A 22,461-nucleotide genomic window follows, 5' to 3' on the forward strand; every position below is an offset into this window, starting at 1 on the left:
AAATGATATTCAAGAGTAGACTATTAATGACACATAAAGCATTAGGTAAAATAGTATTTGGTTTATGTTCAGCACATACCACATTAAAGTGTAACCTTTCAATGTACATACACTTCAAAATAGCCTCAGAAAAAACAAATTTTACCTTGTATACAAAAGTTATCATTGCACAGTGCATTCAAGGAACAAATCCTACCAAGGTCCATTTACCTCATGTGGGTTAGGTGTGGCACATGTGGATCACAGTATACCAATCACTAAAACATACTTTCGAGGGGTCAGTGACACAAAGACGTAACTCCATTTTGATGAAAAGTGGTTTGTGTGTCACTGAGCACTTGGTCCTTAAGGAGTGGTAAGTCTATATTTCACTAGCCATTGACTTAAATGGGGTGTTGGGTGGAGTTAAGTCTTTGTGTTTCCTAGAAAGCCCACATTTTTCGGATCATTTTGATATCAAATACTAATTTTGGCAAAATATGGAGTTACTTCTTTGTGTCACTGAACCTTTGTTCTGTATGTTACAGGTCCTATGTCACTTTAATATATTCAAAATACGGGCTTCACATATTACTTTTATAAAGAGATGTTGCAAGTTTTGATATAATTACAAGTTTAAATTAAAATTGTCTGATGTTCCCTGGTGCTCACTCAACCTGTTCTCTATCTTGTATTTGGCTCCTAGTCTCTATCTATATCATTTATACATTGCAAATGCTTTGTTTTGTATCGTATCATTTTGTTTGTTTTCACTGTATACTTGAATTCTTTTTTATCGCGTGAAATAAATAAATAACTTAAAATATACTAAATGAGACTTGAGAGTAGAAATAATCCATGCACAAGTACCAGTATGGGTATGCAAAGAATAGAGTGCGCAAGAGTTACCGGTACAAGTCCATGTTGGGTTCAGTGCGCACATTTTACATGTGTGTAATCCTTCATTCTCTTCATACTCTTTAATTTTCAACCCACATAATGCCAGGTAAAGTTTCTTGAGGATGTTTTAATGCATTCTAGTTGTATACAAACTATTGTTTGGGCGATTGGTACACTTGAAATATCTTGCAAAAGGATGTTATGCTGTGGGTGAGATCTTGTAACTTGTAAAACAATTATCTGGGTGTGAGCTTGAAAGTAGAGCTACACTTGCTTGTAATAGCAGTCAAGATGTAAATCGTAATCAAGTAAAGTGTACTAACCCAGAGTATAGGGAGACAATTTAAATAAATAGTCTTTTCTTCCGGTATTACAATGAGCAATGGGCTCAAATTCAATACAAGATTTTGTAGAAAAATGTAGAGGTCTCGAGACTGTGAACAAGATTTTTAAATGCAAAATATTTTTAAATGGCATAAGAATTTCTCTAGCAGCATAGCATAAGTTTGAGGTGACATGATATACATATAAGTGTCCAATTTCCCCTCTTCAAAGATAGTAACAAACATTTGCTGTCCATGGCATATGCTAAATGAACCAGATCAGAATGAACGCTCTTGCAACAGTGAAATGTTGGAAACTTGTGAAAGTCTCATTTTGCAAAAATTGTCTATCATTTGCAATGCGCAACATTTTCAGATTGTGAACAGATTCTGGTTTCACAGTAATTTGACTAGGGGTTTGCCAAAATGGGTAAGCCCTTTTCTAGAGCTGTGAAAACTTGCAAATACTAGAAAGAAATTGGATCAATATTTTTAAAAACTCCATGTCTACCTAGTTCCTAATCTTGTGCAATTGCTTATTTCAGAATATAACACTCCCAGTGTACAGGTATTTAGGGAGACTTAAAGGGAACCATAACCTTCATAATAGGTTACTTTTATTGTAAAGTTTAAGAGATTTAAATAAAATCAGTGAAAATTTGAACAAAAATTGGGCAAGGAATAAGGAAGTTAAAGCTTTTTTAAATAACTTGTCACTAGTGGGCGATATCTAATTTGATGACATTATTTATGAGCAACTCTCCATGCCTTCTGACCATGACATTTCACAATTCTTTCATATTCTTCAGATTTATTTGTGTTCATGATTTGACTTCATAAAATGTCAAGCAGAATATCATTCTGCATACTATATCTTGTTTGCAGGGGAGTACAGTATCTCAATCACAAAAAAGAAGGAAAATTATGAAATTTAAAATACGGATATGAAACCACTGCTCTACCTATGAGGCATTGCATCTTATCGGTCGGTGATCCATTTGTGGATTTGGCAGCCACAAAGATAACATGATATATATTCCTAGCATTCACAACTTTGTCATTATTTGCCCAACTTCTATCAAACTTTCACCAACCCTTTTCCCTCTTTGACTGCTGTCACACAATTCAAGTTGTTTTAAAGGCCCACCGTCCTACTTGTAGCTACTTGCTCCCTCTATATAGAAAACTTCCCCAATCGGTGCCTGTTGGCCCCCCATGATCCTCTTTTTCTTATGTTAGTTGAGAGCTGAATTGATGAGATAGCCACCTGTCAGTGACCTCGCTGTGTGGTCTAATCCCTTCTGGCACAGTAGTATTATTGACGGTCTTTAAAAGGTGAGACTGTCTGTTATGAAGGTTTTCCTATTTCTTCTGCTGCTCAAACTCCTTCTCTACCATCCTCTTGTATTCATCCAGCCCTCCTTCCATGGCCTTGACCGTCCCTCCTCCGCATACCCATAATTCCTTGCACACCATTCGGATCAAACTCTCGTCGTGAGAAACCAGAATGACTCCACCCTGTCAGCATGGCAAATAAAAGATTATTTAGTTCTACAATAATACACCACATGCACAAATGAAAACAACATACTTGTAAATGTTTAGAGAACATTGTGTGCGGGCAAGCACTAAATCCAATGACCGGGGTAATAGTATATTTGTAAAGCGCTTAGAGACATTTGTATTAAGCGCTATATAAAAATTAAATATTATTATTATTATTGCTTAATACTATAATAAAGTACATACAAATTTACTCTCTTGTGGGACACTTGTATTTAATGGATTTTGGATCGTAAAAGGATTTAAAAAATGAATGTATGCATCTTTGAACTGACAACAAATTTGAAAGTATAGTGAACATTTCAATTTCCCATCACATACAATTTGATAGCAAACAAAAAATAATAGTGGAGTCTTGTACAGTGCTCAGGTCTGGCACATTGGCACTCCTGGTGCTCCTTTATTATTACCCTGGCTTTAGCATGAGCATAATTGCATTCTAATGTAATTCAATATCAGATACATGACGTTTGTCTGCATAGCAGAGATAAAATATACTTCTGTCTCCATTCATGTTGTTATTGAACAATTCTTGACCTTGTTTTGGATAAGCACATAAAATACACTTGAAGAAAACAGATGAACGTCTTCAATACCTTGTAGCTGGCTAAAGCTTTGCCTAGAGCCTCGACTGTCTCTATATCCAGATGATTGGTAGGTTCGTCAAGAATGAAGAAGTTAGGACTGAAATTGAAATTAAAAGAACTAATTTAAAAGGCAGTACAACAATGGATTTATCATTTCACTACCTCGGTCAGTCATTAGTTTTCTGAAGTGGTAAACCCTTGTATACCTTGTATATGTCTGTTAAAGTGACAATACTGTAGTTTGTTGATATACACAGCTTGGACATTAAAAAGTCTGGATTTCTAATTTTCTAATTAAAGTATACCTACAAGATCAAACAAGACAAATGCTACAGCATTTCCAATATGCCTCACCCTAAATTCAGTAAAGATCATGGCTTGAATTATTCTTGAAGTATCACGATGATAAAAAAAAAATCTTATAATTACAAGTCAACTGATCTTTATGACCTTTGACCTGACTATCCCAAAATCTGATTGCTGTCTCCCTACGTCGTTGCATATTAACTACAAATATCGCAATCTGTATTGCTGTGCAATGTATCCCCTGGCAGTGGCAGCGATTTTGTGTCATCTTTATGTTCGAAGGAGGGACAAAGATCCCCTCTCCCCTCCCTGAAACAAAAGGATGGTGTAGAGATCGCCACTAGTGGCTCAGACTATTGTCAAGACTAGGAGCAGCATCACCAAAACAATATGTGTGTAGATTAGAGTATAATGCATCTCTGCAGAAAATTTGAAAGAAATCTGTGAAGAAATGTGGCAGTTAGAGCGCACAAAAGACAGCCACCAAAATACAACCTTTGACCCTATAACAGACGGAACACAGGTGGCAGCATCACAAAAGACTAAAGATGTGTAGATTGTACTAAGACACACCTCCATACAACATTTGAAAGAAATCTGTCAAGAAATGTGGCAGTTAGAGCACATAAAAGACATATATGACCTTTGACCATATTAAAGATGGAACAATGAGGGCAGGCAGCATTGCCCAAAAGTGTAGATTGTACCAAGATACATTTCTAATTCTCTATACAAAATTTAAAAGAAATTTGTCATGAAATATGGCCTGCAGAGCGCATACTAGACACCCACCAAAATATGACCTTTCAACCATATAGAAGATGGAACACGTGCGTATAGTCTAATATACATCTTTCTGTGTACAGTGCTTGTAACTTTACGGAGACTGGTCCAAATTTCTTATCACTTTGATGATTCCAGAACCTTGCAGTACACGCCAATACTTATATGCTAGATGATCAACCTTTTCTGATCGATTCCACAACGTTTCTTGCACAATGCAATCACATGACCATAACTGGTCTTTATCTTTAAGTTCACAGCTCAAATAGCTTAGAATATTTATTGATATTGTGATAACAAGCTTTAAAAACTGTTTGATGTAATCTATACTGACACATCGACCTTTGACCTTTTTAAAATTTTGCTAAATTGATTCTCAGAATACCGATTTAAGAAAGATTTTAAGGGTATTTCATCTTACTGGAGTGAGATAAAAATGAATCTCAGAATACTGCCCCTTGCCTTAAAAAGGCAAATAGAGAGAGAGAGAGAAAGAGAGAGAGAGAGAGAGAGAGAGAGAGAGAGAGCGCTCAACTTACTTTCCAGCACACATGAGAGCAAAGACTACTCTACTCTTCTGACCTCCAGAGAGACTGGTCAATGGTCTAGTAGCAAGGTCACCCGTCACCCCAAAGGATCCTAACTGCTGCCTGTACTGCTCGGCTGTCTTTCCTATACACAAGAGCAAGGCAGAGAGAGAGAGAGAGAGAGGATGAGAGAGAGAGGATGAGAGGAAGGGAGAACAGAAGGAGAAGGGGAAGGAGTGAGATAAAGAGTGTATAAAAGATAGAGAAAGATACAAAGATGGAGGAAGAGAGGGAGAGAGAGATATACAGAGAGGGAGGGGGATAGATATACAGGAGAAGAGTGCAAAAAGGAAGGAGGGGGAAGGGAGAGAGAGAGAGAGAGAGCCAAAAAAGTGATTAATCATTGCATTGTTGTGTGAGGATATTTTTTTTAAATATTTATAATTCACATTAAAGCAGGACAAATTCAAACAAGAAAAGAGAAGCATGCTAGAAGAGACAAGATGCACAAGAACTTTCACTGACAAGATAACGGTTTGATTTAAAATCCCACTACCCCCTGATACCGTGTGATTTTACAAATGGCGAATGGACCTGTGTATGCATATTTATAAGCCCCATTTGAAGTCGGTGAATTCCACGTCAAAAAGTGTATTGCCATTATTCATCTCTCAGGCATCATAAACAACAGGTTAAGACCCTTACAAGCAAAATGCGAGGGAAAATAAATGAAGAAACTAGTAAAAAAATATGTAAACAGGAAGGCAAGAAGGCTGATAAATACCTGGGAACTTGGATGCCATGACTTCTATAGCATTCTTGTCAAAGTTCATATTGTCTATATGATGCTGACTGAAGTAGCCTAACCTCAGGTTTCTATGGCAGTGCCTGAGACCTGATACAGGGTTCAAATCACCTAACAAGATCTTCAGAAGAGTTGTCTTTCCAGAACCATTCTCACCAACCTGGAGAAGGGTACAGACAGAAAGAAAGGACAAACTTAATAAAGATTTATGCATCAAATTTGATTACTTTATAAAATGGTCTATTTGGATTTGGTTCTGTCACTTGTCACTCAAAGCGAATAACCTTTGGGAATGCTGATTAATATCTAAAGCAATCTTGTGCATTATCATTCAAATTATGGGGCATTATGTTGGGAATAATCCAACACCTTCAATTAGATAGGACACATTAATAAGCCATATCATAAACACCACAACATTTCCTTTGGTGCATAATAACTGCTCCTAATACACAGACTTCTATGTTGCATACAAGTCATATCTGTTTGTGACTCGTCATCCTAAGAATGGTCGACCTTCAGGGGCTTGGCAATGACATATTGGTAATTTATCCCAAGCAAAGGGATAAAGACATGGGGGTGTTTCACAAAGACTAAGATCGAATTTAAGTTGGACTTAACTATGGCAGGCCGTTCATGCCACTAGTTCCTCTAACCATTGGTTTCTCAAGGGACTTATAAATTGTGGTCACAAATCTTCAGAATTCACCTTTTTAAAAATTTCATTGTGGAAGGAAAATATATTATCTAAAGATCATAATTGAGAGACCAATGGTGAGAGCAACCATAAATGGCCTGCCATATTTAAGTCCAACTAAAAGTCGATCTTAGTCTTTGTGAAACACTCCCATGGACTTACGATACATATCCTAGACTCCATGCAAGCCGACAAGTCTACAGCATCAAAGATATGTGCGTCAGGACCATAGCTGAAGTTGACTTCATCTAACTGTAGGATGGGCGGGGAAAGCTTCGAGATCTCGGATGGAAACCTAGCAACAAGCAACAAATGAAATACTGATGTTAGCTTGAGCTCTGATAACATTAAAAAAAATGTCACATAATTACATGTAATAAATACTTGTAATAATATAATAATAATATTGGATATTTATATAGTGCACATATCCACCCTGCAAAGTGCTCAAGGCCCTCCAATATTACCCTGGCTCTGCTAGCCTATCGATTTCGGTGCTCACAGCATTCAAGGAATTCCTTCCTACCGGTACCCATTTAACACCTGGGTGGAGAGTGGCAAATGTAGATTAATGTCTTGCCAAAGGACATTAGTGCTGCGGCAGGACTTGAACCACTGACCCTGTTATCCACAGTCCGACGGCTTATCCACTAGACCACAACACCTCTATAGTGAGTGTTCGAAGGGAAGGAGACCACAGACTCACCTCCAAAAATAATTTGTGAACAGAAGAAAGCCAGTTTCTATTGTTATTCTACCATTACAAGAAGTTACTTTTGTTTTGTAAAAGGAATGCTAGTAAGCCATACTCTTCATGCATGGCACTATTCTCCATGTTTACCATTAATTTGCTGATTTCATTTTCTTCACACAAAGCTCCTGTCAACATTCTATGGATATTAAATTATCCACTGTATTTCCGACCAACACACAATCAACTTAAATTTCACCCACAGATATACTCTGTAAATCTTATTATCCCCACACCCATTGCATACTGATTATAGAACGCTAAGCATTACCTCGCCTGTATCTTGTGATACGTGTAAAACGCAACACGCATATGAAAATTATTGCATTTCAGCCTTTAAGCAGCTCAAGATGAGAATTTTATGATCTGCCAGTTTACACTAAGCAATGTTGCATTGACTTTATCCCAGAAATTTAGAGAACATTGTCTCAAGAATGCTGTTAATACTATCCCAAACTTTACCCTTATCTAAGTGAGGAAACCAATACTAGTTGGGAAAAAAAAATGATGCCTCCACGTCTGACGCAATATCTCTCAAGTGCAATATATCTCATCTGACATGACTGTTGACATGACTGTTGACCTGCCGTGACCCTTAATCCTCTTGTGATTGTTCATTCCTCATATCTAAAGCCTTGGTCACAAATGCCATTACGAACAGCTATGAACGCCATACGAACGATTTTCAGACAATGGCAATTCGGGAAGACAATGGAAAAACAGGGAGATTCATACGAAATTATCGTTCGTACGAACCTTTGTGACCGTAGCATAAGGTACATCATCAAAGCCATACAAATTTATGTACAGTGATTCTAATGGAAAGTTCATCGACCTTTTGACATTCAACCTTGACATGTAACTGCGATTTGAATTTGGTGATCCTACCTCAAAGCTACAATACTTAGAAATTTTTCCACTTACCTTAGTATAACTTCACTCTCTTTTTCAACTGGAATGAGTTTAGGCCTGAAGGGTCAAAAGGAGAATAATCAAATATGTTAATGTCCGATTGATTCATTAACAATTAAAGATGGTGTATAATAAAAAAAAGTAAATATATATTCATATTTTTACGAAAACATAGCTATTGATAATTTTGATACCTTACTCTTCCAGGATATGATAAATGAGTACAGGTCTACAAGGCCTTGTTATATACTATGAGCTCACAACACATCCACAATTTAACGCCACTGTCCAAAGCTATATGTACACAAAAGCTTTGATAAGTGACATGTCTTAAACAAATAATACAATGTCATCATTAATGCAATAAACTCCAAAGATGTGGTGTTCCTGTCAAAAATATAATGATGAATACTAATTTCAAAATTTCTCTAATTAAATCATGCATCCAAACAGATGAGAGATTTATGTACTTACAGTTTTTCTAGTTGTTTGATTTTGCTCTGTACAAGGGCAGCTCTGTTGGCATTGTACCTGAATCGATTTATAAAAGTCTGAAAGAAAAAGAAAATAGATAATTAATGAACAAGCACACACAAAATGTACTGTTTATCCTGTATCGGGTAATGGCCGTCCAAGAAACTCATTAAACAAATATCAAGAGCTGTGGGTCAAAGCTCTCAATATTTAGAAGTATTGAACAGTGTTCAATACGGTAACATTTTCATTCTTTTCATGACAAAATTAATGATCAGGATGAGTGAAAATAAGGAGATAAAAGTGTTCAAATCTTCTCAGTGCATACATGGACATGTATGTTGGATATAGCAACTCAATTTGCCCTACCGCAAGTACAATATTTGACAGTGGATGACGACCTTCCTCCCACACTGCAAAGGTCAGCACATGCACAGATACGATAAGACAAGGTTTCTTCCGGCTTAAATAGAGAATGTACAGCAGTGTAACTAATTCTATATCTTATTAAACTATTGTTCAGGTTCATGAACTCCCTCAATGATTTGATGAGATCTACACGTATGTAGGCACCATCATTATCTGTTACTTATAGTTCATTGGTAATATAATAAACTATCATTTCTATCAGACTTTCCAGTTCACGACCAATTGTATTTGTATGGAAAACGGAAGTGCCTTTGACAAATATACCAATTGATGGCGCTGACCTCTATGGCCAAAAAGTGTTGTTGCAGTAGCGAGAATTACAAGTTTGATGTGATTCCAAACCAAGCCCCCATTTCACAAAACTTGTCATCAGTGACAAATGACAGTTTTTGTTATAAGCTACTGAAATCCTTGCTTCTGATTGGTTACTAGCAGATTGGTCAGTGATTCTTTTGTCATTTGTCATTGAAAAAGGCTTTGTGAAAGGGGTCCCACATGATACATTTGATGTAAAGCTCTCACCTGTACATGCTCTCTGAACTGGACCTGAGCTTCATACTCCCTCTGTTGGTTCTTGTGTTTCTCTGTCTTAGTCTTGAAGAATTGTTCATAGTTTCCTCTGTAGGCATCTAACCTCCTTGAGTGCTGATGAATCATGTCTGTGGCAACTTCGTTCAAGAACTTCTTGTCGTGAGAGACTATGAGCAGTGTTGTAGGCCAATCCTACATAGGGCCAAAGAAGATCAAAATTACTTCATAGATTGTTATTTACAGTTAAACCTGTCTTAGCAACCACCTGTCTGTAACAACCACCTGTCTATAATGACCACTTAACCCCCCCCCCCCCCTGTGAATATTATCATGATCCTTGAGAAAATCAATTTTTGAATAAAGAGCATTAACTTGGCATCTGTAGTTTTTATACCAACTTCATAAAACATTACTGGGGTAAATATTGGTTCCTTATTCTTTTTTCATACAGCATACCACAATATTGAATTCCATTGAATTACTACTTACTTGAAGGTAATCTTCAAGCCAAAGAATGGCTTTGATATCCAACATGTTAGTAGGTTCATCAAGTAATAACAGATCTGGCTTTGAGAAGAGTGCTCTGGCCAATGCTATCCTCATTCTCCAACCACCAGAAAATTCTCTGCATAAAGAAGAAAAGAACAATGATGATTAAATCTGAATAGTTACATGTCACATGTATAAGAAGTGAGGTAGATCAGTCAGGAATCGTCTGTGTAGTCCTTCAAAGGCCTGGGTATTCTTTCTTGGAGAGATGTATTGGTTTGTCAAAACTATAACCACAACAGAATTATACAACAGAAAGAAAACCCCAGCCAGTCCTTATAAGGACTACACACATGGTGTAGCCCTTAATTGTCCCCTGACTTATTCTGAATGTTTGATTATCTAGCAGATAGAAACAATAAAGTCTTAGAATCATCAAAGTTTTAACGATTGGACTTCATCTTCCTGAAAATCACAAGTAATTCAAAAGTTGTGGACACAGATGTATTACGTGGGACTAAACAAGCATAAATTTGGTCCTAGTTTGTAGGCTATTTCCAGTCATATAGCACTTTAAGAGCAATCTTTTTCTTGGGACGTTGCTACTATACTATTCTTCTGGTTAAGAATGAAAACAAATTGCTCGCAAAGTATTTTGCTCATTAACCAAAACTCAACTGAAATGATGATTTTTAAATTTCCTAAGATGTCTTTGCTTGAAACTTGACACAGGTAACAGTCTGAATGCTTACAACAACAAAAAAGCAAAGTATTTTTCACCTTAACCAGAACCCAATCTTCTATCTAAATTTATATCGGAATCTGGCTGTTGTGCTTATCAACTAGTATGGACATTCCTATATGAAAAATAATTTAATTTGTTAATAAAGTTACAATTCACCCTCTTGAAGATGTTTGTCAAACTTGATGTTGGATTTCTGATCTATCCATTCAATCCCAACTATCATCTTTCAAATGATGAGGTTAAAAAGGCAGATTTAAGCATTTGCAAATAATGATACAATATGCAGAAATATAAGCTGACAAGAAACCCCACAGTTTGAGGCCATTTAAGTTAAATCATGACTGACTGAGTAAAAAGAAATGATCTACTTCGTTGTTTGATTCTATTGATCATGAATTATAATAAAACAAGATGAATCAGTCTCCATCTAAATGCCTCCGCCTATTTGTATGTTCATTGATCCTGTGGTCTTTAACATTCCTGCACCAGCTTCGGTGGCAGAGTCATAGAAATACATTTATAAGTAAATAAAAGAAATGTCTTACTTGGTTGTTTGAATCTGCATGCTGGGTGAGAAGCCTAAACCATTCAGGATCATGGCTGCCCTGTCAAAATCAAACAAAATTTAAGCATAAAACAGATTGATATACAATCAGCTTTACAACTGTATTTGCTTTGTACACATTTATATCTGGAAGGAAGAAATTCCTTGAATGCTTGAGTGCCTTATGGTAGCTTGGCTAAAGCTGGGGTTATAATATGATTGAGGCTACCCTGGGTAAACAAGACATACTGTTATCATTATTATATTATTATATACAGCACTGTTCTGCTGTTCAGCTTACAAAAAAAAATGATACATTTTAAGGTCAAATTTGAAATGACATAACATCAAATAAATGAACATGCTCTTTGGCATCTTGACACACAAAATGTTGACTCTGAAAAAACCTGGGACGTTCAAAAGGGTATTAGGGTATTAAAGTATTTTATTGCATAGTACATTGTCAACTGCAAGATGATGTGATACATCAAACTCTTTGACACTAATAATTATGATAAACTTGGTAATCATATAGAAGTATGAGGTTGACTAGAATTGCACTGAAATCATTGAAACTATGACCATAAAGCATGAGATATGTCCATTTATACACAAGTACATAAATTTACAGTATATTTGTACATATCTTAATATATCATAGTGACATCATGAAAAGTTTGTCAACAAACAAAATTTAGCATTATACAGAGAAAGCTAAATAATACTCACTTTGAAGGGGCTTTATCAGCTTCTATTTCCGCTAGTTTGGCATATACATCAGAGAGTTTGGCACCAAGAGTGGGGTCTCCCGGTCCAGAGCTTAAAAAGGAGTTAATAGAAAGCAGTCATTTCAAAATTTCTAATATTTGTAATTCTTTCAAACGTCTTGCTTATATGTTAGAAGGAAATCGCAAGCTTTACAGCAATGTCTCCAAGACTATCCTCCCCTCCCCCTCCTCATCTTCTTCCTCCTCCTCTCCCTCCTTCTCCCCTTTCCCCCTCCTCCTCCCCCTCCTCTCTCTCTCCCTCCCTCCCTCCCTCCCTCCCTCCCTCCCCCTCCCTCCCTCCTCCCCCCTCCCTCCCTCCCTCCCTCCCTCCCTCCCTCCCTCCCTCCCTCCCTCCCTCCCTCCTCCTCCTCCTCCTCCTCCTCCTCCTCCTCCTCCATATTTTCATCCATCATTATCATCATCATCTCCATCACTATGATCATTATAATTTAATTTTACCTGTCTTGGATTTTCACATGTAGTTCCTTTTCCTCTTTCAGTAACCTTGTCCTGAGTTCATCGCACTCTAAGACACTATCTAAAGCCAATGTGTCATCTCCTATGACCTCTTGCTCCACGTGGAGGATGGAGATGTGGGATTGAAACTGAAGCTCTCGGCTGTCAAAATTGGAGGATAAAAACAGGATCGAGATCGGGAAGGCCCATTCAAAATATCACCGTGTTTAGCCTTGATAGGTAATCTTGAGTTCTTGACTTCAGGATAAAATGAAACTTACAATAACTACTCAACAGTCAACAACACAAATATCTGACAAATAATTTTGAGAGAAAATGTATAATCGCTGAGTAGTGAGCAAATAATGATAGAAAATCAAGCTAGTAATCTAATCACCATGTAAATATCACCTGCTCTTATGGACAGTACAATGAATGTGAATTCTGGCAAGCTATCGTTAGTTTGTATTAGTGCTGTAACATCACGGATATCTCCAATTCCGTTTAACCGCCTGTCAAAACCGGACGGTTTTCGGTTAAACGATTTATTTAAAAAAAAAAAAAAAAAAAAAAAAAAAAAAAAAAAAAAAAAAAAAAAAAAAAAAAAAAAATCGTTTTTTTTTTTTTTTTTTTTTTTTTTTTTTTTTGGCCGTGTGAAAAAGCAGGAAGGTGATTTAACTGAAGGCGCCGATTTGGGCTTGTGAACTAGTCACAAATAATAGTAACAATGTCGTTTTAGAATAATGTGTAAGATCATTAAAGTAAATTAAAAACAGTAGAGGACCTAGGATAGAACCTTGTGGTACACCATGTGTTAAACTTGGATGAATATATATTGAGATCTATTACAAAGATTACTTTCAAACCAAGATGACAGACAAATTGGAGTGTTGTTCTAGTTTCCAAGTGGTAAGTCATCACACCGATTACTGAGCTGGGAGACATTGCCAGGCATAGTGCCAGGTGGAGGGGCATAAATCGAAACTTTAAAAAAAAAAAAAAAAAAAAAAAAAAAATATTAAAAAAAAAAAAAAAAATATTAAAAAAAAAAAAAAAACGGGAAAACGAAACCGTCCAATTGAAAACGGAATCCGCCATGGGCGGTCGGATACCGGACGGTTAAACGTTTGACTACAGCACTAGTTTGTATATCTTTCTGGCCCAAACACCCCTCCTACTGTATGATAAACCATTCACATAATTTCTCTCAAAATGCAATATCAGTTCTAGAACTCTGCATAAACAAAAACTGTAACCATGCATGCATACATCTTTTCAAGAACCTTGTCATGTTTCTTTATTGAAAGATATATTTCTGGAAACCTTCTTTTTTGTAAGTATTCATCTGAATCATTCTAATTTCTTACAAACACTGATTCATTGCCCCATGTAAGCATATCCATGTTTGTACTTTTCTGCAAGGCTAAATTTGGCAGTATCTCTGTAGGTCAGAACAATATAGTAAGACAAAAATCATAGGATTCCCATTCTACTTTAATCAAAGAATGAGGTCTGTAAATTCTCTATGTACAATAGTTTTAAATCCAAGCTTTCAACATCAAAACTATCTTTAAAAATATTTAAATAAATAACTGAGAGGTTTTGAGATACTGTTGAACAAAAAGAAACAAACAAGCTCTCTCTTCCAGCAATGTGTGCTCTATAAAAATACATTTCTATTATAGCAATATATATTGTTAAGTCTTCTCACCTGGCAATCATTTTCAGAAGGGTACTTTTACCAGCTCCATTTCGTCCTACTAGTCCATATCGTCTCCCAAAAGCTAAAGTGAAACTAGCTTCTTTGAGAAGTACTCTGTTCAAAATCAAATTTCATATATATAATAAAATATCTTCACATTTCATAATGTTCGCTTCCATTCCAACTTTCTTCATGATATCATTGGATGAGCATAGTAAATGAATGAATCATCAACTTGCAAGAAGATTAATGATTTTAGAATGGAACATCATTTTAGATAAAGTGAATGAAAAGGAAATTATCAGATAGATTAGGATTTTATTCTTGACATTTGAGGCTTGAGAACAATGGGCACATGCACAAAATCACCCCTCATACTCACATACTTTTATTTTAAAATGAAAAGATCCCGCTCGCTCCTAACATTTTAGAATAATCACTTCCAAAGTGATGACGTGGTTTCATGAGGAGCTTTTGTTTCCACTCCTTAAAAAACAAACCTGTGTGTATCATGAAATGCATTGCTGACAATTTTGAATTTTCTCTCAGTTGTTCATTTTTTTAATTTTTATGTGCTGATGCACATATAAGCAGTTTTATATCCCACATACTAAGAATCTTGCCCCACGATTGGTCAAAAGTAAATCTTTGAGTGTTAGTATGCGAACTTTGGTCACGCACGAACTATGGTCACAACACCATAACGCCTACGGTGTACGTTAATTGATGACTTGTTGCTCTAAAATGACGGAAGAAGTGAAATGTTTCCGATGTGGAATATAAAGCAAATATTCACCTTTTGGTTTCAGGCGATGGCAAACGATCACTTCCTCGGTGATCTGAATGTATACGCTATCTTTCCTCAGCTTCGCTTTGGAAAGATAGCTACATCCAGATCGCCTCAGAAGTGATAGTTTTTCCCATCACCTTCACCAACGGTAATTATTTGCTTATTATCAAAAGACTCATTTGCCATGATGGCAAGGGGAAACTATTTGTTTTCTCCCCAAAACATATCTGCAATGTATCTTAACACACAAACATGTATTAAAAGAGAGCGAGTAGCAAAATGTTCTGATTGCGTACAAAATCATCCTTCTTAACTTCTGACTTATTATATTATATAGTGAGAACTTACTTTTCACCAAAAGCTACATCAAAGTTCTCTATCCTAACGTCTGAACCCTTAGCTGATCCAGCTGCTTCTGCTTTGACATCTTTCCTGCTAACGGCTTGACTGGCTGAGGCACTCACCACACTGATTACATAATCAAATCAAAGCAAATGTACAGTAATTATGACTGCAATGATGATCATCATAAATAAACATTGATAACAACAACTTCTGCTTTGAAATCTTTCCTGCTATAAACGGCTTGACTGGCTGAGGCACTCACCACACTGATTACATAATAAAATCAAATCAAATGTAAGACAATGATCATCATCATATATAAATAATTCAACATTGATAATGATAACATACATAAAGTTGCTTCTAATGATATCAAAAACATTTTTTTACAAAGAATATTAGCAAGGAGACATGTTTACAGAAGACCTTTCCAATTTAATATACATGTACATATTGAAAATTAACTAACAAATGCATGAGGCTCGAATATGCAAGTGATAACAATCATATGGAACTCCTTTGAAATCAATCTAACTACGATTGTTAGTTTTTATGTACCACAGTATTAAAGAATTTTTATTTAATCCTGATGCAAATTAAGACCTTTACATTGATCTTTTTTCTCTGTTAGAAATAAATAGGAAATGTCATGGATGTTTTTTTTCTTCTGACATTCCAAGCCAAATTGATCAACAGTTCAAATAATTTTATATGTTAAATAGTACCTTAAATGATTTTTAAAAAATATTTCCTAAGATGTCTTTTTTTGATACTAGATGTCAGATTGAGCACTGAGGCTTGTATTCTTAAATGGCAGAGTAATGTTATTGTGGTTTAACTTGAATCTTAGTAAACAAGACCATGAGACACGCTCTTTATTCTGTAAAATTACTGTAATTCTGTAACAAACTGAAGAAATGAATTAAATCTAGCCATGATAAATATGAGAACTGGATTTCAAAACGAAAAGATTTTGTGTCAGGATGGAGAGATTGACACCTGGTGCTCCATAAATGAGTGATCTAACTCTACCCATTTAGTGAGGGTTAAAAACCTGGACAAAGTTAGTATGTTTTCTTATGAATAACAGTTTCCATGCTTACCCATTTCGTTTAGCTGCTTGCTCAGGCTGTAACAATTTCCTCTCTTGCTTGGCTTTCAGCTTAGCTTCGGCTTTCTCTAATTTCTTCTTGTTCACTTGCTGTAAAACGTTTTTTAAGACAAAGATCAATTAGAGTTAAAAACTAAATTAGTCATACCCTCACTAAGTTTTGCAATTTCATAAGTATGTGAAAAATTGATATGTCCCAAATTATGTTTCTTGATTATGTGACATACAGTCATACCTGCCAACATTTGAAAATGAGAATTAAGAAGTTTTAGCATGGTATGTCTTTGAAAATAAGAAATCTGTACCCTTAACAGGCGTTCGCACCTGCAGCGGCAGTGTAACTGGCAATACGCAGTAAATCTGTGCAAAAAAAACAAAAACAAATTCGCTGCTCAATCATGCAGCCCTTCAACATACGCAATATGTGAACTCTCACATCGCGGCATATGATAAAACAAGCTTAATTTGGCTCAAGCAAAACCAAAAAAAAAACACACACACACACACACACACAAAAAAAAATTTTTGGGAAAAAACAGGATTTTGGCGTCCTAAAAATCCAGATAAACAGAATATTTTGGATAATTCGGAAGGGTTGGCAGGTATGTACAGTGTATGAAAGCTTACAGCAAATATTCAACTACAGCCCTACTTCAACCAGTCCACCTTTCATTCTCGAATTACAAACAACACAAAAAAACACCAAATTTACAAGGGGTATGAATAATTTAGTTGTTAACTTTATCTTTTCTTTTGGGGCTTTGGTCATCTAATGAAACATGTCACAGATCGTTTTGGTTGACTTTTATCACACAACATGTACAATGTCCATTGTATAAACAATTTAGTTGTTAACTTTATCTCTTCTTTTGGGGCTTTGGTCATCTAATGAAACATGTAACAGATTGTTTTGGTTGACTTTTATCACACAACATGTACAATGTCCATGGAACATTTCCAAGAAATTATTTACTTAAAAACTTAAAATAACCACCAGGGGTGTGTAATGTGATTAAAGTTCACTAAATGTCAATTTCATAGGAACAACTATTCTACTTACTGAAACATTTTTATTAGTAGCCATCCATATTGACCTGTCATCATTAGTGGAGTCTGTGAACAAATGAAAGGTTAGATTTGAAGATAATCCAAGAGATTGCAGGTAATGATTGCTTGCCTTAGTCTGTAGTCAATTGATAAAAAAACAGCCATTTTGAAAATTCTGTTGGCATTTTTGGAAAGAGAATGCATGAACTATTAAAGAATGTGAAAATTATTCTAAAGTGGGTCTTAAAGATACTATGTCCCTTTTGCAGCCAATCTCAAATTCTGTAGAACTTTGCAGGAATTATGAATATGTCATGTATGTCCTATCTGTGTAATTTAAACGTTAGCACTGTCCTACATGTAATATTCAAATTATGCAAGGAAACCGTTTACTTGCTAGACTTCACTGTCAGACACTATTGAGTGACTGACTGGCTTTTCCATCTTTGGTAATTACAGTATAACATGAGCTGTAAAGGGTACATGAGCATTTGTCTACATCAATAACTCACTTCTTGTAATGGCCAAAATTAAAGTAATTGAATCTTTGCGCAGCATAAAACACACAACCATTCGGTACAATGGTCTTAAAATCAGACTATTACTTACTGGCTCTATAGCTCCTAATTCGATTCGACAACTAATAGTTGTTATTTTCCCACTTAAAGACATTTTGAAGCCCCCCCTTTTTTAGGGAAGTTCTAAATTAGTATTATCTTTCAAATGCCGTTGGAATTTAACCTTTTCATTTTTTGGCCTGCAAATGGGACATAGTACCTTTAAGTTACATTTCAGGCATTTAAATAATGGCGATTTTGGTCTATTTAATGATTTAGGAATAACTATTTAAAAAAAAATAGATTGAAATGCACTAGGGATATGAGTTTGCAGAACTTTGTAATATATTATACTATAAATCAATAATAGTCATTGATACGCATTTTAATCAGAGTCATACATTTCTCATACTCATCATAAAGGCTGTATTAAATATAATTTGTAAGCGTATATTAGCTATAATAACATAGATTTTTTGCATTATTTCTTCATTAAAATCATCTCCAATATTATTTTTATATTAAGATAAGGAACAAATACTTCAATTGTTGTTTAGGGTATTATATCAACTAAGAAAACTGATAACGTTTGAAGGAAATTTCATTATTTCAATTTTAAATCTTTTGTCATCTCTATCCATATCAGTAATAATAATGATACCAATCATGCTTTTAATTCATGCCATTTATGATTTAATTTATTATGTCTAGAGATTCTCACTTCACTTCATTTTTGAATTGGTTCCCTATTTGTTCAAATTATTTCTTCACATAGAGTAAGTCGTTATATATTCAACATTAACACCTTTGAACCTTTATTTGCGACCACATGTGCAGTCTACAAAAAAAAATCTTCTAAAACTAGCTTAAAACTAATTCAATTTATTGAGTTATTTTAATATAAAGATAATTACAATACTCTGGGTTTACATAGCTCTTAATGAATCAACGATGTCTCTCAAGTAGACTTGATTTCTTCAAGTCTCCTTAAGATTAAGATGAGGCACTTTACAGACCTATAATTTTAAAATATTTCAAATTCACCAACCATCTTGTTTTCCTTGTTCGCTCAGCTGAACTGGGGCATCCAATAAGATATCATTCTTTTGGCTCTTTCCTCCACTCCTAGAAAACAGATATAATGAAATGATTTTAAAGATAAGGTTGAGTTCTGGTTATGCGATTGCATTGTGAAAGAAAAGGTGTGGAATGGATCAGAAAAAGTGATCATGTAGCATGTAAGTATTGGTGTGTACTGCGAGGTTCTGGAGTCATCAAAATGAGAAGAAATTTGGCCCAGTCTTGGTAAAGTTACAAGCACTGTACACAGAAAGATATATATGGTACTACACAAGCATGATGCATAAAAATCAGGCCTCATTATTAAGCTGTTACTTGTCATATTTAGAAAATAAAGGCATTTTAACAGCCATGCTTTTCAGGGAACATTTTTTCTCTGATGTTCTTCCACTCTTGCATAATAACAATGATAACATTCACAAATTATTTTTCTCTTCTCCCTAGAACACAAACTTTTCTTTAAGGTTGTTGTGAGATCTGGGAAACCAGCAATATTTACATTTTCATATAACCAAATACCACCTGGTTTTTAACTACAGTTAAAGCTAATGTTGAGCTCTGGTATGGGAATCGTATTTTGATTAAAAAACTGCTTTGATTTATTCTGGATTGTTTATCCTGCAGTAGATTTGTTGTTGGAACCAGTGAAATAAACGCACAAAAAACTTACTGGGCATCATCTTCAAGAAAAACCACAACTCCCATTTGCACATACAGTAGTGACCTGTGTTAAGCGCATGGTGTCAGGCCTACTTACCAGGATTTCTTTTTCTCCCTATGCTCATTACTCAGCCAGTATACATTTTCAACCAAAATTGTTTGGCAAATGACATTTATTTGTAATCTAGAACATTCAGTGTAGCTCGTTGGATTATATGAAAATTCATTTTCTATATTTACCAGAACTCAAGTTTTTCTTTAGAAGGAATTGAAAGAACCAAGATTTTTCATCATCACTACCGTAATTCAGTTCTTCTGGAATTGCAACACAGTATTGCAGTTAAAGAAAATATCAATGCTTTCCATTTGAAAGAGAAAATCCAACACATATAGCCTTAAAAAATATCTTCCCACAAAAAGAATTCATAACTCACAACTTGAGAGTTTTGTAGAGTTTCTTGCAAATGTGCCTAATGCCATCTTCATCCCTGTCAAAATCCACTTCATGAAGCACGCCCCCTATGGCCTCGTAGACATCATCCACGTCATCAAAGTCTTCTCCTCCATCCAGCACTCCTGGAAAGCAATGGAACATGTTACAGGTTAGATGCTGCTTATAAGTATCGGCTTGCATGTATACAATGGCCTGAATTCACAAAGGAGGTTCAACTTAACACGTGGTTTAAAAATTAGCGCAAAATAAGCGTACCTTGCCTTGCAGGCGTTAACAATGGAACTCTGACTGTGTTGTGCTTATTTTGCGCTACTTTTAGACCTTGGGGTATATGTATATGAAGATTTAAAGTAGGCCTGTTTTGAAAGCCCATTTTTGGTAGTCGTCTACACAGTGATTTTTTGGGACGATTAATCCATTAGTCAGTAATACAGGTGTAGGCTGATGGGCGGCGCTGGGTGAGCCCGCCCAGCACGGGGGATTTCTGCCCACCACTCCTGATGAAAAACACTGCTTTAAACGTAACTATTTGTGAAGAAAAGAACTCTTACAATCATATTTTCGTCTTTAATCGTGTTTTATCTATCCCCCTATCAACCTATCAATCTATCCCCCCGGTGGAATACCGTCTGTGTATGGGGAATGTCAACAAATGTCAGTTTTATTATAGAAATGACCCATATCAGACGGTAGTTCACGATCTACTTTTAAGGGTTGTCTGTCTTCCCTAGGCCTAGGATTTATCGCTCCTCACGAGAAAGTCTATGTACAAAGTCAATTCGAAATGCATCAAGAAAATCATCACAGAATTTGTTTTTCGCATCGCCAACGCGCGGATCGGTAATAAGCAGGGCTGTCAACTTTGGGGAAGTGCTTCGAGGGAGGTCGTATGCAAATTTTTGTTTTGCTCAACGGCAGTGGCGTACGCAGGATTTTTTCAAGGGGGTTGTTTTTTGTTGGCGGGAGGTTTTTTCATAAACCAGGAGATTTTACATCGAAGCAGGAGAGCCGAAGGAAAGGCATGCTGGCGGGAGTCTCCCGCTAAGAGCTATTGGGACGTCGGGAGAATGAGCGTGGTGGCGTGAGACTCCCTCCAAATGCGGGAGGGTCGACAGCCCTGAATAAGAAACGTCTGCACAAATGCAGACGATCCTCATTTCTGCGGAGGTGTCTGGTCGGCTGTCTGCGATTACGTAGACGATTCTCGTTTATGCAGACGATCCTTATTCATGGACCAGCGCCCATATTGTTTATCATGCGTTTTATTGCTTCCTCGTAGCTAAAACAAAACAGTGTTACTAGATCTATGTGTTATCAGTGAACACGCATTACAATCTGTATTCACATTCAACACACACACATGCACACGTCACACCACAATGTTACAGCAGTAATGCCATTGCCATGCAATGGGCTATGGCAAATGCAATGAATGAATGAATTGGTGGAGAATGGCCCACTACATGTGACGAAATAAAGCACTTATATCACTTATCAGAATGAGCGGAGCGAATGGTGATTTCCTATTTCACGATAATGCCAACAGAATGTTAAACTAAAGCGAAACGGGCATATATTTACCAGATACATAATCCAGAAGTTCCAGATCAATGGCAGGAAACTCTGACTCGACGATCTTTCTGTAGGCTGCCATGTTGGAGTTTGCCGGTCGATGCAGGTAGTCTTATTCAAGTACTGTACATGCAGCTCAGGGGCCCATTTCTCGAAATCATCATTAGCGGAGGGCCAAAGTCAGAAATGAGGGTTTTGGTTAGTCTGCAGGCACAGACCCTAATTTGACACTTTATCAAAAAAATCATTTTGCCTTGAGAGAAGTCTAGCCCAGCTACCTACTGGTTGTGTCCTGTGTCAGGAGCAGCTACAGTACATGGCCTATGGTAGTCTTATAGTGCAGACTCACTTTTACGACTGACTAGGGTTTGTGCTTGCAGACTAGGTTTTGGTTGCCATTACTTCACGAAATAAGGAAAAATTGTTTAGTTTATGTGAAGATTTTGTCATAATTATACACAATATTTCAAAGTTTATAAAATATAATTTGTAGCGGTCACCCCTAAATCAGAGGGGGCATCCAAAAAAAGTGGCCGGCCTTTTGACGATAAATATTATTTTGTAAAAACCCTGAA

The 22,461-nt window shown here is 36.2% G+C and overlaps 1 protein-coding gene across 1 annotated transcript; it reads right to left on the bottom strand.

Annotated features, from left to right (window-relative positions):
• Window positions 1-2,016: 2,016 nt before the first annotated feature.
• LOC763510 (ATP-binding cassette sub-family F member 3) lies at window positions 2,017-22,009 on the bottom strand. Its single transcript, XM_030987132.1, has 19 exons — window positions 21,896-22,009; window positions 20,295-20,436; window positions 19,169-19,245; window positions 17,577-17,629; window positions 16,509-16,606; window positions 15,409-15,528; window positions 14,280-14,384; window positions 12,572-12,730; window positions 12,075-12,164; window positions 11,347-11,406; window positions 10,057-10,192; window positions 9,559-9,759; window positions 8,608-8,684; window positions 8,146-8,190; window positions 6,633-6,765; window positions 5,753-5,933; window positions 4,981-5,113; window positions 3,362-3,449; window positions 2,017-2,720 (listed from the first exon to the last, which is right to left on the bottom strand). Exons 1-19 carry the CDS (start codon window positions 21,966-21,968, stop codon window positions 2,565-2,567), a joined length of 2,127 nt encoding a protein of 708 aa, XP_030842992.1. The 5' UTR covers window positions 21,969-22,009; the 3' UTR covers window positions 2,017-2,564.
• Between the last annotated feature and the right edge of the window lie 452 nt (window positions 22,010-22,461).

This window comes from Strongylocentrotus purpuratus, unplaced genomic scaffold (assembly GCF_000002235.5).
Source record: "Strongylocentrotus purpuratus isolate Spur 01 unplaced genomic scaffold, Spur_5.0 spur5_scaffold_16, whole genome shotgun sequence".
In the NCBI taxonomy this organism is placed as follows: domain Eukaryota; kingdom Metazoa; phylum Echinodermata; class Echinoidea; order Camarodonta; family Strongylocentrotidae; genus Strongylocentrotus; species Strongylocentrotus purpuratus.

Coding starts and splice junctions, on each gene's coding strand:
- LOC763510 (XM_030987132.1), bottom strand. CDS start 21,968: ATGGCAGCCTACAGAAAGATCGTCGAGTCAGAGTTTCCTGCCATTGAT. Junction 10,193..11,346: donor ATGCAGATTCAAACAACCAA/GTAAGACATTTC, acceptor TTCTTTATGCAG/AGAATTTTCTGGTGGTTGGA. Junction 8,191..8,607: donor ATCAAACAACTAGAAAAACT/GTAAGTACATAA, acceptor TTGACCCTTCAG/GCCTAAACTCATTCCAGTTG.